The sequence below is a fragment of the Phacochoerus africanus genome, chromosome 5, assembly GCF_016906955.1.
Source record: "Phacochoerus africanus isolate WHEZ1 chromosome 5, ROS_Pafr_v1, whole genome shotgun sequence".
In the NCBI taxonomy this organism is placed as follows: domain Eukaryota; kingdom Metazoa; phylum Chordata; class Mammalia; order Artiodactyla; family Suidae; genus Phacochoerus; species Phacochoerus africanus.
This window is the reverse complement of record NC_062548.1, coordinates 99,440,176-99,457,900: the sequence shown is the minus strand read 5'-3', so window position 1 is coordinate 99,457,900 and position 17,725 is coordinate 99,440,176. Positions and strand designations below refer to the sequence as shown.

Here is a 17,725-nt window from a genome sequence, read left to right as displayed (position 1 = left end):
CAGAAAAGAGAAAAAAGACTGAAAACAAATGAAGAGAGTCTCAGAGATCTCTGGGACAATGTTAAACACACCAACATCCGTATTATAGGGGTGCCAGAAGGAGAAGAGAGAGAGAAGGGGACAGAAAACATATTCAAAGAGATGATAGCCGAAAACTTCCCTAACGTGGGAAAGGAACCACTCACTCAAATCCAGGAAGCACGAGTACCACATAAAATAAACCCAAGGAGGAATACACTGAGACACATATTAATCAAACTAACCAAAATTAAAGACAAAGAGAAAATCTTGAAAGCAGCTAGGGAAAAGAAACAAGTAACATACAAGGGAACCCCAATAAGGTTATCAGCAGATTTTTCAGCAGAAACTCTGCAGGCCAGAAGGGAGTGGCATGATATACTTCACATGATGAAAGGAAAAAAACTCCAACCAAGATGACTTTACCCAGCAAGGCTCTCATTCAGATTTTAAGGAGAAATCAAAACCTTCACAGATAAGCAAAAGTTGAGAGAATTCAGCAATACTAAACCAGCCTTACAACAAATACTAAAGGAACTTCTCTAGGCAGAAAAGAAAAGACAGCAACAGAAAACAAAAATTCCACAAATGACAAGGCTCACCATATATAGTAAAGGTATATATACAGTAAAGATATGAAATCATCCATGCACAATTATACCACAAAAATCAGAAATCATGAGAAGAGGTGGGTACAAATGCAGAACACTGGAGATGAACTTGCAATTAAGAGAACAACAACTTAAAACAATCTCATATACATATAGACTCTTATATCAAAACTTCAGAATAACTGCAAACCAAAAATCTACAACTGATACACAAACAAGGAATCTCTGAAGAAGAAATATATCTCATAGTAAATAAGTGCATAATCCACCATGAAGGGGCTCATTTGACATCATTCTTGGAATGCTGAAGTCTTCTTAGATCTGATTCTGATTTCCTCTCCATCAAAGAATTTATGATAATTATAATTAAATAATACAACTGTACAATTAAATAATATAGGTCTACAATTGTATTATTCATAACCATTTCTCTCCATGGTACAATGTAAAGTCTATAATGTCTTGTTTATCACATTACCTAGAATGGTGTAATGCCTTTATTGAAGAATCAATGAGATGGAACAAATTGTGAGGACATATTTATATAGCTACACTTTTTTAACCAACTTATGCATTTTATATTTTACTTATTTTTCAGAGGGTGTATTATTTTTGTTATGCTTACCAGTTAAGTTATCCTTTTTATTATGCTATATAAAATATTTAATGGTATATAAGGCTTTCTTCTTTATAAATTTTAGTTGCATAATACACACAATTTTAATATAATGCTAATTTTTAAAGAAAAATTGAAATGTAATAGATAATACTAAATAGTAAAGATGAAAGCCATACAAAACGGGATAAAGTATAGAATAAATTTCCTATTTGTCTCAGCATATTTTCCATTCCACTTCTCCAAAGGGAGTTGCTTAATATGTTTCTTAAGATCCATGATATAATAATCTGTGTGAATGTAATTGTGTTTAAATGTATGTATTTTATTTTGTAAAAAAAAAATTGAAAGAACAGTCATTCTTCCTAAACCATGCAAACCAATCACTAGATATTATTGAACATGAAAAGAAAATTGTATACAGTGATGAATATATTTGCTTTGGAATCAGTTAACTAGCTAGTTACCTACAATTATAAAAGAGCTATGAAGATACAGCTGAAGGGTAAGATTTAAAATGTTCTTTAATTACTGTATGATAGTTTCTTACCACTATGCACTCAGAATTGTCAATTCAAACTGTTTCCAATTTGAATTCTACCAAGTTTTCTTAATTAGTTTCTAACAAGATTTGCTTCATTAATGGAGTTTTTATTATTGTTGTAATTAAAAATAATTATGGAATATGTGCACACTCCTCAAATTAAAAAAAAAAAAAAAAGAACTAACAATAGCCAGAGTGTGGCCAGAAGGATTAGTCCTGTCAGCATGAAGATGGTGGCCTAGAACTCTGGACCAAGGTACAATTTCCTCCTCTAGAGAGATAGTTTGTACAAGCAGAATCTTGAAGCTGGGTGGTAGAGCTAAGAGAACCATGGAGAGACTGTGGCAGGGTGCTGACTAAACTTTCTTGTTACCTACATCAATAAATCTCCTTTACTGCTTAATCTACTTTCAGATGAATTTTCTCTTAGTGCGACCAAAAGAATTCTAAGCCATGTCCTCAGGATCACAGTGTGTTCTCTATCCTAGTCATCTAATCTGTCACCAAGGAAGCAAAATGAACTTCTAAAATGTCTGCTCCTTCCCCTCAAGCTCTGTCCCTGCTATTATCTTCTCTTATCTGAACTACAGAGCAGTTTTTTTTTTTTTTTGGTTCTCTATGCTTTCTACTCAACCTCTCTGTATCACTACTGATTATAGTTCTAAAATGCATATATAGTAAGTCCCTTATTTTTTGCCTCTCTTCTTCTGAACATAAGCTCCAATGACTCTTATCTAACTACTAGTAAAAGTCCAACCATTGTAGCATAGTTTTAAAATCCCTTTCCAAGCACAATCCCAAGTTTCACTGTCTTCAAGGAATAAACAATCTAGAAGGCAAGGAAAAATGTTAATGTAAATAAGTACAAATAGAACAGAATATGCCAAGGAATAAGTGGTATAATGTTTTCAGAGAAGAGAAAGATCTCCCTGATGTAAATGAGGAAGGCCTGCTGCAGGGATAGCATTTCAGCTAGCCCCTGGAAGGCCAGATTCTGAAAGATGGACATAAGAGATGAAAACGACAAAAATGCTTTGGATCTGGGTGATTGTTAGATCCCATGGGCTCCCACTATCCTAAACTAGTTCAGCAACTGTTTTTTTGTTTTTATGGGTTTTTTTTTTTTTGGTTTGTTTGTTTTTTGTATAAACGGTTGTGTTGATTTCTTTTCAGCAATTGCTAAGACAGCTAAGTCCACACCCCCATCTGGACAGTACTAGGTCCTAACAAATCCAGAAGTATCCTATGTGTTAAGGGAGTGTATGCTATTGCTTATGCAAATCTGCTTCTTGAAATAAAGGATACCAAAACTTTTGGGCCTCCAAATCATCCAATTTCTTTTCTTTTTTAATTTAGTCAAACATTTATTTTAGCTGTGTTATATGCCAATAACAATACCAAACCAGTGATAAACAAAATGCAAAAACCCAGGTCCCCCTTGCCAACCAGCTTATAAGCTAGACAAATAAATAGACAATTGAAATGCCTCATGATCTGTACTTTGACAGAAGCACATACAGAATGCTTTAAGAGCATACGGAGGGAGGAAGAAACAGCTGCAGGAATGGAAAAGCAACAAGGGAATATGAAGGTATCCCCAGGCAGCCAAATGGGGGCAGGAATTCTAGGAAAAGAGAATAGTGTATCAAAGGCCACTGATGAGAAAATATTGCATTTTTTTTATTTATTTTTTACATTTTCAGCAATGTGAAAATGTACCAGGGCTACTGAGATGAGTGAGAAAGGGGAAAGTGGATGGAGCTAGATGGTGAATTCCAAAGAGCTGAACTTTATCCTATACTCAATATCAAGCCACTCAGTGACTGGTCCGGTCATTACTTGATTTCAGCTGTTGAATCAATCCCTTGCCATTTTGTGGCTCAATGAGATCTGGGGACTAAGGCAATGGTTCCCAACACGTGGTTCCCAAACCAGCAGTGTAAGCATCATCAGGGAACTTGTTAGAAACACAAATTCTTGAGCCCTACCCAAGATCAACTGAATCAGAAACTCTAGGGTATGGCCCATCAATCTGCATTTTAGAAAAATGAGGCTGGAGTTCCCATCGTGGCACAGTAGTTAATGAATCCGACTAGGAACCATGAGGTTGCGGGTTCGATCCCTGGTCTTGCTCAGTAGGTTAAGGATCCGGCGTTGCTGTGAGCTGTGGTGTAGGTCGCAGACTCGGCTCGGATCTGGCGTTGCCGTGGCTCTGGCGTAGGCTGGTGGCTATAGGTCCGATTAGACCCCTAGCCTGGGAACCTCCATATGCCATAGGAAGTGGCCCTAGAAAAGGCAAAAAAAAAGACAAAAAAAAAGAAAAATGAGGCAAACAACAAAGAAATAACTAAGAGTTAAAAGTAGAGAGCAAACCTTAGGGACGAATAGAGGTAAGGCAGGCAACTATCACAGTTTTTGCTTTTAAGCTATTACCGCTTATTACTTTAATAACTTTTATAGTTAACTGGTGGATAGGAATCAGGGTAAAGTAAAAAGAAAGGCAGTCTCGGTATCTCGGTATTTTTTCACCTCTAAGACTTAGAGAGGCACTCTTTGTGACTGTCATCATTTTAAGCTAATATTTGCATAAGGCTTATCATGTTCTACACACTTTTATATATTCAATACTAACTCATTTAAAAGAGATAAATACTATTATTATTCCCATTTTACAGATATAAAAGCTGAGGCCCAAAGAAGTTAAGCAAATTGCCCAAAGTTCAACAAACTACATTACCTTTAAAAAAATTGGGGAGTTCCCATTGTGGCGCAGTGGTTAACGAATCCAACTAGAAACCATGAGGTTGCGGGTTCGATCCCTGGCCTTGCTCAGTAGGTTAAGGATCCAGCATCGTTGTGAGCTGTGGTGTAGGTCGCAGATGCAGCTCGGATCCCCAGTTGCTGTGGCTGTGGCGTAGGCTAGCGGATACAGCTCCGATTAGACCCCCAGCCTGGGAATCTCTATACGCCACAGGAGCGGTCCTAGAAAAGGCAAAAAGACAAAAAAAAATTGATTTGTGGGAGCTCCCACTGTGATGTAGCTGAAACGAATCCGACTAATATCCATGAGAATGCAGCTTCAATCTTTGGCCTTGCTCAGTGGGTTAAGGATCTGGCATTGCCATTAACTATGGTGTAGGTTGCAGACTCAGCTGGATCCCGTGTTGTTCTGGCTGTGGTGTAGGCTGGCAGCTGCAGCTCCAATTCAACCCCTAGCCTGGGAACTTCCATATGCCATGCATGTGGCCCTAAAAATAAAATAAATAAATAAATAAATAAATAAATAAAATTGATTCGTGTGCAAAGCAAGATGATTTTTTTCAGGCAAAAATACAAATACAAGCAAAAAAAAAAAAAAAAATCGGGGTTCCTGTCGTGGCGCAGAGAAAACGAATCCAACTAGGAACCATGAGGTTGCAGGTTCAATCCCTGGCCTTGCTCAGTGGGTTAAGGATCCAGCATTGTCATGAGCTGCGGTGTGGATTGCAGACATGGCTCAGATCTGGTGTTTCCGCAGCTGTGGCGCAGGCCGGCAGCTGTAGCTTCGATTAGACCCTTAGCCTGGGAACCTCCATATGCTGCAACTGTGGTCCTAAAAAGCAAAACAAAACAAAACAAAACAAATTAATCAAATTCCCTCACTTCTCTTCCTGAATCCCACTGCAAATAAGACATGGTGCCTTCATACCACTCTCTGGTGTCTTAAACCTCCAACAAAATGGCCTTCTCCACAAGTGGCCTGAGAATTTACTCCTCAAAATCTATATTCTCAAAATGGGAATATAGGAACGGAAGTTCCTATTGTGGTTCAGCCAGTTAAGAACCCGACTAGTATCCAGGAGGATGCAGGTTCAATTCCTGATCTTGCTCAGTGTGTTAAGCATCTGGCGTTGCTGCAAACTGCAGTGTAGGTCACAGGTGTAGCTCAGATTCCGCATTGCTGTGGCTGTTGTGTAGGCTGGTGCCTATAGTTCTGATATGACCCCTCGTCTGGGAATCTCCATAAGCCATGGGTACAGCACTAAAATTGACAAAGGAAGAAAGGAAGGAAAACTGGAGTTCCCTGGTGGCTCAGTGGATTAAGGATCCATCATTGTCACTGCTGTGACTCAGGTCACTATTGTGGAATGGTTCAATCCCTGGCCCAGGAGCTTTCACATGCTGCAGGCAAGCAAAAAAGAAAAAAGAAGAAAACTTCTGGGTATCAACAACTAAACTACCCCTTAATCATCTGGGAAATATCTGCATTTTAAAAGAACTAACATCTAAATTAAATGACACTTGAATGAGTAGAATTGAGAGATAATTTTTTTTCTTTTTTCTTTTTAGGGCTGCACCTGTGGCATTATGGAAGTTCCCATGCTAGGGGCTGAATCGGAGCTGCAGCTGGCAGCCTATGCCACAGCCACAGGAATGCCAGATGCTGTGACCTATGCCGCAACTTGCGGCAATGACTGATCCTTAACCTACTGTTCGAGGCCAGGGATCAATCCCGCATCCTCAGAGACAGCACTGGGTTCTAAACCCACTGAGCCACAATGGAAACTCCCAAGAGAATTTTTTTGTCTTTTTTTTGTATTTTTAGGGCCGTGCCCACGGCATATGGAGGTTCCCAGGGTAGGGGTCAAATCAGAGCTGTAGCTGCTGGCCTACATCACAGCTCACAGCAATGCTGGATCCTTAACCCACTGAGCGAGGCCAGAGATTGAGCCTGCAACCTCATGGTTCCTAGTTGGGTTCATTAACCACTGAGCCACAACAGGAATTCCCCAAGAGAATTTTTTATTCAAAATGAAACCAGCAACTGGACATCTCCTTGCCAAAAAGCTTTCTATTACTGTTGTTCTCTTTACCCTTACCTATTCGTTTTATTATATCAGTTATTTTTTCACACATGTAAGTTTCCTTAAAGAATGCTCAGCAAAGGGGACAGCTTTAGCAACCATTTATCCCAATTCACAACCGAGAAGTGCCACATTCTGAGAAAAAGCTTGTTTGAGTTGTCAAAAAAATGTGCAATATCCCTTCCCTCAGGACAAATAAAAGGACCCCATTGTGAGCCACATGGGACCTGAGAGCCAACCAGCAAGATTACATGATTGGAATTGAAAGGAAAGACAGCACACTCATATTACCTAAATAATATAGCTAAAGGCCATAAAATAATTCCAGGACCTTAAAATTAGATACTTGCTGGGAGTTCCTGTTGTGGCACAGCGGAAACATATCCGACTAGGAACCATGAGATTGCAGGTTTGATCCATGGCCTTACTCAGTGGGTGAGGATCCGGTGTTGCTGTGAGCTGTGGTGTAGGTGGCAGACGCGGCTCAGATCTGGCGTTGCTGTGGCTGTGGCGTAGGCCAGCAGCTGTAGCTCCAACTGGACTCAGCCTGGGAACCTCCATATGCTAAGGATGTGGCCCTAAAAAGCAGAAAAAAAGAAAAATGAGATACTTGCTTCTATTTGATATTCCAACAACAAAAGCATGGACACTGCTGCTACTGATTTATGAACAAAGCTTTTACTCCTAGCTGCTCTCTGTCACTCACCCTCTGGCAGTTGGGGACCTATTCTCACCATACACATGCTAAAACTAAGGACAGATGACTAGGGGGCTGTCATCTTCCACCCTCAGTAAAGAAGCAGGGAAACCTGGACTGCAGAGAGAAAATAACAACTCAGGCACACAGAGGAGGAGAAAAAATGAGAGATCATGAAAACCTGAGACCCCTGAAAACTGAGAAAGTGACTGCCTCAAGTCCATGGTTATCCAATCTCTGCTTCAAGGCCTTTAGGAGACACGACCACACTTTGCATTCTCTGAAAGACCCTTGGGTCCTTTATAATAAATTCTTTTCTGCTGAAGCTGATAGAAGCAGTCTTCTATTACTTGTACCTAAGAGACAACAGGCAAAGGCAGGGTCATTTTCATCTCTTTCTCTGTTATACAGATTAGCAGACAGAAGTGTGAAGCAAAGTTTCATCAAATAAGCAGCCCTTGACTTTGTTTTGAAAACCTTATTACCACGGTTCAAAAGACATCATGGGCTTTCAAAGCTTTCTCCTTCCCTCCCACTCACTGTCAACTACTGGAGGTGGATCTGTACCAAAAGCAGACAGAAGCTGAAACATAAAGGAGAAGAGAAGGGAAGTGGGACAGGTTCACCTGCCCCTGTAGGTCTGGACTGGAACCAAGGAGTCCAGCTTCAGCGTGAACCTGAAGCAGGCTGTCCATGAACCAGCCTTTTAAAACATTTCCTTGTAGACCTAAATGAAAAAAGAAAAAGAGGAGTTCCCACCATGGCTCAGTGTTTAACAAATCTGACTGGGAACCACAAGGTTGTGGGTTTGATCCTTGGCCTCACTCAGTGGGTTAGGGATCTGGTGTTGCCATGAGCTGTGGTGTGGGTGGCAGATGCGGCTTGGATTCTGCATTGCTATGGCTATGGCATAGGCTGGCAGCAACAGCTCCAATTAGACCCCTAGCCTGGGAACCTCCATATGCCATGGGTGCAGCCCTAGAAAAGACAAAAGAGAAAGAAAGAAAGAAGGAAGGAGGGAAGGCAGGAAGGAAGGAAAGAAGGAAAGAAAGAAGGAAAGAAAAAGAAGGAAATAGAAAGAAAGAAAGAAAGAGAGAAAAGAAAGAAAAGAAAGAAAAGAAAGAAAGAAAGAAAGAAAGGGAAGGCATAGAAAGAAGCCTAACAATACTGTGCTTCTCTAAGAAACTTTGGACTGTTCAGGAACAAGAATGAAAAGAAAGCTATAAGGGAACATTCTATTCCTTAATGAGTAAAAGAGAAGAAAAAGCGTAATTAAAAATTACTGGCGATGTTCAACTAACAGGGAACAGAAAAGGCAGCATGGGTAAAAAGAAGTTCCTCTGAAGAAAAAGTAACACACAGATGGTTCCAGACTGAGAATGAGTATTACCCAGCAGAGGCACTAGGCTCTAGAGCAGTAATTCACAGCAGAGGAAGGAGTACACATCAGAATCACCACGGGACAGACTACAAGGAGTGAGGGTACTGCTATCCACCCTGAGGGGTGCTGCTATGATTAAGTCTGAAACATTCCCAGTGTGTGCTGGGGCAGACAAAAGGTTGAGAATCACCACTGAAGAGTCACTATTCCTGTCTTCTCTACCATCCCCAGAGCCAGCCAAAGAAACTGGGAGAAATCTGATGCCAGTAAGAGAGATAATTATGGCAGCCCAAGTTGGAATTTGGATAGAATTTTCCTTTAAGAAATTACTAGACCTTGTTCATAGTCTATTATAACATTACACTAAGAGTTAACTAGATGTACTAATGGCCAATGGCCTAATCACCTGCACTGCTTTTATGGGGACACACAGTCCAAGGGAAAGGTAAAAACTTAACAAGGAAATTAGAAGGGCCCGATGTGTTGGTGCAATCTGTCCATACAGTCATGCAGAGAGCTACCCTCCGAGGCCACAGCTTTTAGCTGAAGAACTGATGAACATAAGCTGTCGTACCAAAAAATGTACCCAGGGAGTTCCCATCATGGCACAGTGGTTAACAAATCCGACTAGGAACCATGAGGTTGTGGGTTCGATCCCTGGCCTTGCTCAGTGGGTTAAGGATCCGGTGTTGCCATGAGCTGTGGTGTAGGTTGCAGACACGGCTCGGATCCGGCGTTGCTGTGGCTCTGGCGTAGGTCGGCGGCTACAGCTCCAATTTGACCCTTAGTCTGGGAACCTCCATATGCTGCGGAAGCGGCCCAAGAAATGGCAAAAAGACAAAAAAAAAAAAAAAAAGTACCCAGGACAAAAACCAGTGGCCAAAACCTCCAGAAACCATTGGCAAAAGTGAAAAGGGAACCAAAAACTCCCAGCCCTTCCCAAGCCCATCCCAGTTAGAAAGAAAGGAATCAAAGGAACTGAAGTGACAGAAAGAGGCCTTGCATACCTGGACTATGTCCCAGTTCATTTCCACCTCCTCCTTAATGCTGCTGGCATTTGCCGGAAACCTGACAGGCTGCCCCTGAGGACACATTTCTGTCTTCACTTTCTTCAAAGGGGGCTGGCCGCAGGTAACGTCATCTTCCTTCTCCTCCTTTTTGGACCCGCTTTCCCACGTGGCGCTTGTGGATGGTGTCTCTGTGCTGTTACTCCCACTCTCTAAGCTGCTGGCTTTGCTGAGGTCTTTATCAGCTTTCAGCTTTTTGGTCCTCCTAGCTGAAGGTGACTGAGTTGAATTTTTCCGTTTCATCCGTGCTGTTTTCAGAGCCTGCACAGTATCCAATTTATTTTTTCTGTCCTCCATGTCAACATCAGCAATAGCCACGGAGCTATTCTATTAAAACACAAAGAGAGTACATGAGAATTAGAAGATAAAAACCAATGGCCCTGGAATATCATTCGGCAATGAAAAGTCACGAGTTATTTACACACACAATAATTTGGAAGAATCTCAAAGAAATTAAGTTGAGTAGAGGGGAAGAGTCAATCAAAAGTTACATACTCTATGATTATATTTATATAACATTCCTAAAAAAATTAGTGGTTACTAGGGGGGTCAGAGATGGGGATGGGGGTTGGGAGGGAGGTGGGTATGGCTATAAAAGGGTAATACTAGGGACCCTTGTAGTGATGGAACTATTCTGTGCGGTGGATACACAGACCTACATATATGGTACAATTGCATAAAACTAAATATACACATACACACATACAAATGAATACAAATAAAACTGGAGAAATCGAAATAAGATCAACGGATTTTATCAATGTCAACATCCTGGTTGTGATATTTAACTACAGCTTTGCAAGATGGTAACATAGTGGGAGATTGGATAAAGGGTACATGAGATCCTGTATTATTTTTTACAACTGCATGTGAATCTACAACCATCTAGAAATGAAAGGCATATTTTTTTTTTTAAATGAGTAAAGGATTCGGTTATACCTGGCAGAAAAACTAAGATTTTAAAACTTGCAATCAAAAGCCAACCCTTTAAGGGGTTCCCCCGCGTCTCGGCATGTTAGGATATGGCATTATCACTGCTGTGGCTCTGGTTATAGTTGTGGTGTGGGTTTGATCCTTGCCCCAAAGAACTTGTGCAACCCTTTAAGAAGAGAAGAGTAACAGGCTTCAGTTGAGTTTTGTGAAGTTTTCTGCCACCAGTTTATGCAGAAAGACAAGAAAACATGGCAGGACAGCAGGGCAGTACCAGGCATTGCTCCTTCGTAGGAGTCTGCATGGCAGGAAGCACAGATGTCCAGGGGTTACTCTCTGTACCACCTGTCCCTCCCCCAAGGTGACAGCTCAGGTGTGAAGCAACAGCATCTGGCACTCATTTTGAGACCAGAACGGTAAATAAGATACAGACCCTGCCTGCCCCATGGAGTTCACAATTTTGCAAGGTAGTCTGTTTTTAATTTCTTAAGTGAAGCAGGTGTCACAAACTCAAACAAAAGAACTGCTCCCCAACTAAATTTCAGTCAGTATTCAATTTTCTCTCCTATCAGATATTTTTTCAGAATTAGTGACCACTGAAAATACTGGAAACTATAATAGCACCACCTGCCCCAACCTCATGCCCACCCATCACCACCTAACCTGGAAATGATATACACTAAATAGCTTTCTCATCATTAATTTTTTTTTTTTTTTTCCTTTTTAGGGCTATACCCTCAGCATACAGAAGTTCCCAGGCAAGGGGTCGACTGGAACTGCAGCTGCCACAGCCACAGCAACACCTGATCTGAGCCATGTCTGTGACCTACACTGCAGCTCATGGCAACACCAGAGCCTTAAACCACTGAACTAGGCCAGGGATTGAACCTGCATCCTCATAGATACTAGTCAGGTTCATTACTGCTGAGCCACAATGGGAACTCCTACATTTTTAATTGGAGCATAATGGGAAAGAACAGAGATATAAAAATAGAATGCCCCTCTAAGTCCGTAAGAGTAATAATAACCTGATCAAATTTAACTGACTTAACTAAAGAAAGCATGTGTCTTGGAAGTCCTAGCCACAGCAATTAGACAAACAAAAGAAATAAAAGGCATCCATATAGGAAGAGAAGAGATAAAACTGTCACTGTATGCAGATGACATGATACTATACATAGAAAACCCTAAGGACTCAACCCAAAAACTACTTGAACTGATTAATAAATTCAGCAAAGTAGCAGGATATAAGATTAACATTCAGAAGTCAGTTGCATTTCTGTATACCAGTAATGAAATATTAGAAAAGGAATACAAAAATACCATACCTTTTAAAATTGCACCTCACAAAATCAAACACCTTGGAATACACCTGACCAAGGAGGTAAAGGACCTATATGCCGAGAACTATAAAACTTTAATCAAAGAAATCAAAGAAGATGTAAAGAAATGGAAAGATATTCCATGTTCCTGGATTGGGAAAATCAATATTGTAAAAATGGCCATACTACCCAAAGCAATCTACAGATTCAATGCAATCCCTATCAGATTATCCATGACATTTTTCACAGAAGTAGAACAAACAATCCAAACATTTATATGGAACAACAAAAGACCCAGCCAGAATCGCCAAAGCAATCCTGAGAAACAAAAACCAAGCAGGAGGCATAACTCTCCCAGACTTCCAGAAATACTACAAAGCCACAGTCATCAAAACAGTGTGGTACTGGTATCAAAACAGACAGACAGACCAATGGAATAGAATAGAGAATCCGGAAATAAACCCTGACACCTATGGTCAATTAATCTTTGACAAGGGAGGCAAGAACATAAAATGGGAAAAAGAAAGTCTATTCAGCAAGCATTGCTGGGAAACCTGGACAGCTGCATGCAAATCAATGAAACTAGAACACACCCTCACACCATGCACACAAATAAACTCCAAATGGCTGAAAGACTTAAATATACGACAGGACACCATCAAACTCCTAGAAGAAAACATAGGCAAAACACTCTCTGACATCAACATCATGAATATTTTCTCAGGTCAGTCTCCCAAAGCAATAGAAATTAGAGCAAAAATAAACCCATGGGACCTCATCAAACTGAAAAGCTTTTGCACAGCAAAGGAAACCCAAAAGAAAACAAAAAGACAACTTACAGAATGGGAGAAAATAGTTTCAAATGATGCAACTGACAAGGGCTTAATCTCCAGAATATATAAACAACTTATACAACCCAACAGCAATAAAGCCAATCAATCAATGGAAAAATGGGCAAAAGACCTGAATGGACATTTCTCCAAAGAAGATATACAGATGGCCAACAAACACATGAAAAAATGCTCAACATCGCTGATTATAAGAGAAATGCAAATCAAAACTACCATGAGATATCACCTCACACCAGTCAGAATGGCCATCATTAATAAATCCACAAATAACAAGTGCTGGAGGGGCTGTGGAGAAAAGGGAACCCTCCTGCACTGTTGGTGGGAATGGAAACTGGTACAGCCACTATGGAGAACAGTTTGGAGATACCTTAGAAATCTACACATAGAACTTCCATATGACCCCGCAATCCCACTCTTGGGCTTCTATCTGGACAAAACTCTACTTAAAAGAGACACGTGCACCCGCATGTTCATTGCAGCACTATTCACAATAGCCAGGACATGGAAACAACCCAAATGTCCATCGACAGATGATTGGATTCAGAAGATGTGGTATATATACACAATGGAATACTACTCAGCCATAAAAAAGAATGACATAATGCCATTTGCAGCAACATGGATGGAGCTAGAGAATCTCATACTGAGTGAAATGAGCCAGAAAGACAAAGACAAATACCATATGATATCACTTATAACTGGAATCTAATATCCAGCACAAATGAACATCTCCTCAGAAAAGAAAACCATGGACTTGGAGAAGAGACTTGTGGCTGCCTGATGGGAGGGGGAGGGAGTGGGAGGGATCGGGAGCTTGGGCTTATCAGACACAACTTAGAATAGATTTACAAGGAGATCCTGCTGAATAGCATTGAGAACTTTGTCTAGATACTCATGTTGCAACAGAAGAAAGGGTGGGGGAAAAAATGCAATTGTAATGTATACATGTAAGGATAACCTGACCCCCTTGCTGTGCAGTGGGAAAATAAAAAATTATTAAAAGAAAAAAAAAAAAAGAAAGCATGTATCAATTGTACAGAGTGATTCAGCCCTAAAGGAACAGAAAAAGGAAGACTATACAAAGCAAATTATGATCGGCATTCTAAGTAACACACAGAATAGGAAAGCTTAGTAAACAGATTCTGAGTAATCTGGTCTCAATGGTAAGAAAGCCCTCTTGTGAGAAGGATACATCAGACTACCTTAGACTCGTGCAGTTAAAACATTCAATTCTCATTGTGACCTGCATAGCGCCTCCACCACAGTAGGCCTTCAATAAACCCAAATGAATAGATTTATCTAATTCTCCTACTCAGCTCCGGCTCATCAAGTAAATTTCTGATTATTATTTCATTCCCTACTTACCTCAGCCTCTGACAAGAGACAGTGCTAGTCATAAGAATTTAACTCCTTATGATGGTGACATCAAACCATTCATTATTAAATCAGCACTCTGGTTTTATGCATCACTCTAATGAGCATAGCTGATGTAAAAACACCCCTGAGGTATATCGGTTCCTGAAATGCTGACAAAATCACGTTCCTGACTTAGAAACCCAGTTCTATTGCTTACTATGTGTGATCCATGAGCAAGTCACTGAACATTTCCCGCCTTGGTTTTCTCCTCCACACAGCCAAGATAATTACAGCACCTGCCTCAAGGGCTTGCTGTGAAAATTAAGATCACACAAGCAAAGTTGAGCATGTTGCCTAGCTAATGGTAAGCAATCAAATATCTGCTAATACCACCATCGTTACCACAGCCACCACACCTAAACCACCTCCCAGGAGAGGGAAAAGGAAGTAGATGAAGACATGAAGAAAAAGTACAATAACTAAAGGTAGGTAGTTTACAGTAAGAGGAAAACAAGAAAAGCCAAAAATCATAAATTAGACACTTCAAAGTATCTTCTCTGGAGTCTTCAGACAAAATTGATCTAGTGTTTCTCAGAGTTGCTCTCAGACCCCTAAGACCCTTTCGGGGGCCTGCAAGGTCACCATATTCATAATAATGCAAGAGCAATGGTAGTAAAAACCAAGACAGTAGCACCACGCAACTGCTGTCCCCTTCACTGCTACACGCTTGCAATAAAACAAGGTCAATTTCACTTAAGAATGAAGCAGTAAAAGTTTTTATTTTTTTAAATTCCAATACTTGAGAACATACTTTTTTCATATTCCGTCCTGAAACGTACGTAATGCCCAAACGTACACATCAAGCACTTCTGCTGCAGGCAAAGCATACAGACATTCCATGGTTGTCTCGAGGTAAATCAGTGAACCAGTATTTTCCGTATAGCACAGAACATGGATTTTAACTTAATACAGTATGGTTATAGAGTCAGCAATGAAATAAACCTTTTAGAAATTACCACTTACTGAGTTTTGGTATAGTATTAAATAATATCCTGAAAAGCCTATTAAACACCCCTCCCTTTTCCAAATACAGAACTATGTGAAGACTGGGATTTCTTTTTCATTTCAATTATCTTCTAGGAAATCAGACATTAAAGACATTTGCAAAAATGCATAATAATGTCACTCTTCTAATTTTTTGCTGCTGTTTGGGAAAAAATATATACTTATTTTTCATTAAAATGTGTTAATTGCATTAACATGTAATAGGTTTACATTATTTTAGAACTGATTGATATTTTCTCATTTTTAATTTCTAATACAGTAAATATCTACAGATAAAACCCACATAAGCAAAAGTTCCTTGGGGTCCTTACTGAGTGTAAAGGAGTCCAAAGACCAAAAATTTTGATAAGAGTAAAACACATTTAGATCAAAACACACATCAAAAACATATGGAAATCTCCTTTTTTTTTTTTTTTGTCTTTTTGCCTTTTCCACGGCCGCTTCCCATGGCATAGGGAGGTTCCAGGCTAGGGGTCCAATTGGAGCTGTAGCCACCGGCCTACGCCAACGCCAGAGCCACAGCAACACGGGATCTGAGCCACATCTACAACCTACACCACACCTCACAACAATGCCCGCTGGATCCTTAACCCACTGAGCAAGTCCAGGAATCAAACCTACAATCTCATTGTTCCTGGTTGGATTCACTAACCAGTGAGCCATGACGGGAACTCCTAGAAATCTCCATTTTTAAAGCTTGTAAGATTCTATTGCCGTTCTCAGTGACATACTCAAGTTTAATAAGCCATGACAATATTTTTCCTCCTTATATTTATTATGAGTCTCTGACACACTGCATAATCACAGTTCATTTTCTTTCTTTCACCTTTATAGGTTTTTTTAATCATGTTGACTTTCCAAATGTTTATACACAGCCTATGACTAAACCCAGGACTCCAGGAAGAATCCAACCATTCCTTTGTTTTTTGCTATCTCTGAAAGTTGTAAACTGCCTATATCAAAAAAGTGGCCCATTATATCTTTACCAGTCTAATCAGTTAGCATACCTTGGCCTTGACCTTGCCTTGCGTTGTATTGTGTGAGCTTGATTGGTAACTGAGGACGGATATGGAGTTAATGGAAGGTTTCTTAAAAAGCAGATGTAAAAAGGAGTTCCCGTCTTGGTGCAGTGGTTAACGAATCCAACTAGGAACCATGAGGTTGCAGGTTTGATCCCTGGCCTTGCTCAGTGGGTTAAGGATCCCGCGTTGCTGTGGCTCTGGCATAGGCCGGTTGCTACAGCTATGATTAAACCCCTAGCCTGGGAATCTCCATATGCTGTGGGAGCAGCCTAGAAAAGGCAAAAAGACAAAAAAAAAGTAGATGTAAAAGAACATTTTATATTCCGTAGCAACTGAGGAAGAAAAGTTGACAAAAGAAAGTAGATGACTGAGGGGACAGAGACCTTGTGTGACAGTGGATGGCATCTTAAGCCCAAGGGGTAAACCAGTACTTGGTAGAAGGAATGACATTTCCTCCATGGAAATAGGACAAAAGGTGAACACAAATATAGATAGCTTGGTCATGAGAAAATGAGAAACTTCATATATTCTCAAATAAATAAAAGGCAATGCCATCAGCTGAGTGAGAGAAAAGAATTTAGAACATTTAAGAGAAGAAAGGAAGAAAAACAAAACTGCTGGAGAAAAGTAATGAGTCTGCCAAAAGTATTTTTCATGCAACTTTGAGGTCTGAGATTATGAAGCTAAAGGAAAACAAATTAGGTCATTGGTGAGACTGTTTCTAGCAGTAGTCAGCTGCTCAGTGCAGGCATAAGCGGCTATGGCTCACCCAGCCCTTGGGCCTATTCAGCCAGGTAGGATGAAGGAAAGAAGTGCAAAATGGTGAGACTATTTAATAAAAAGTGATTATGTAATCTAGGCTAGACTAGGAAAAGAAAAGGGCTTATGGACAGTGACTGAGCCCTGGAGGCGAAGGATTAGGGAGTGGATCACGCAACCCTGGCGTACATAAAAATCACCTGAGGAGCTTTAAGAAAATAATACCACTGGTGCCAAGGTCCACTCCCAGAATTCTTTCCAGATTTAACTGGTCTGGAAAAGAAGCAAGGCACTGGCATTTTCTTTCAAGTTTCCCAGGCTGAGAACTACAGATGACAAGTTTGCAAAACTGGCAGTGAGGACATGTGGGCAAGGGAGCTGGAAGACTAGGAAATGGGGAGGTGATGGGGAATAGGAAAAGTGAGATGGGTGAAAAAGAAATCTAAACAGTAGCAGTTTCTAGTCATAAGATTCAGGTTGAGATCATGAGAAGGGTGGTGCAGAGAAGAAAAAAAGTCACTGGAGGTGAGGAGATTAAAGAGCCAAGAACAGAGGGTATTAGAAGGCTCATCCACATGGAGGGGGAAATCACTGAGAATAATGACAAGATAGCAAAGAGGAAGATATGAAGCAGGAGCTAAA

General features: G+C 40.4%; 1 protein-coding gene across 2 annotated transcripts in view; it reads right to left on the bottom strand.

Annotated features, from left to right (window-relative positions):
* SRBD1 (S1 RNA binding domain 1) overlaps positions 1-17,725 on the bottom strand; it is a 227,000-nt gene that overhangs the window by 203,123 nt on the left and 6,152 nt on the right. For both annotated transcript variants that reach the window (XM_047782149.1, XM_047782150.1), the window contains exon 4: positions 9,719-10,105. In XM_047782149.1, coding sequence (XP_047638105.1) covers positions 9,719-10,105 — 387 coding nt within the window. The remainder of the gene's footprint in view (positions 1-9,718; positions 10,106-17,725) is intronic.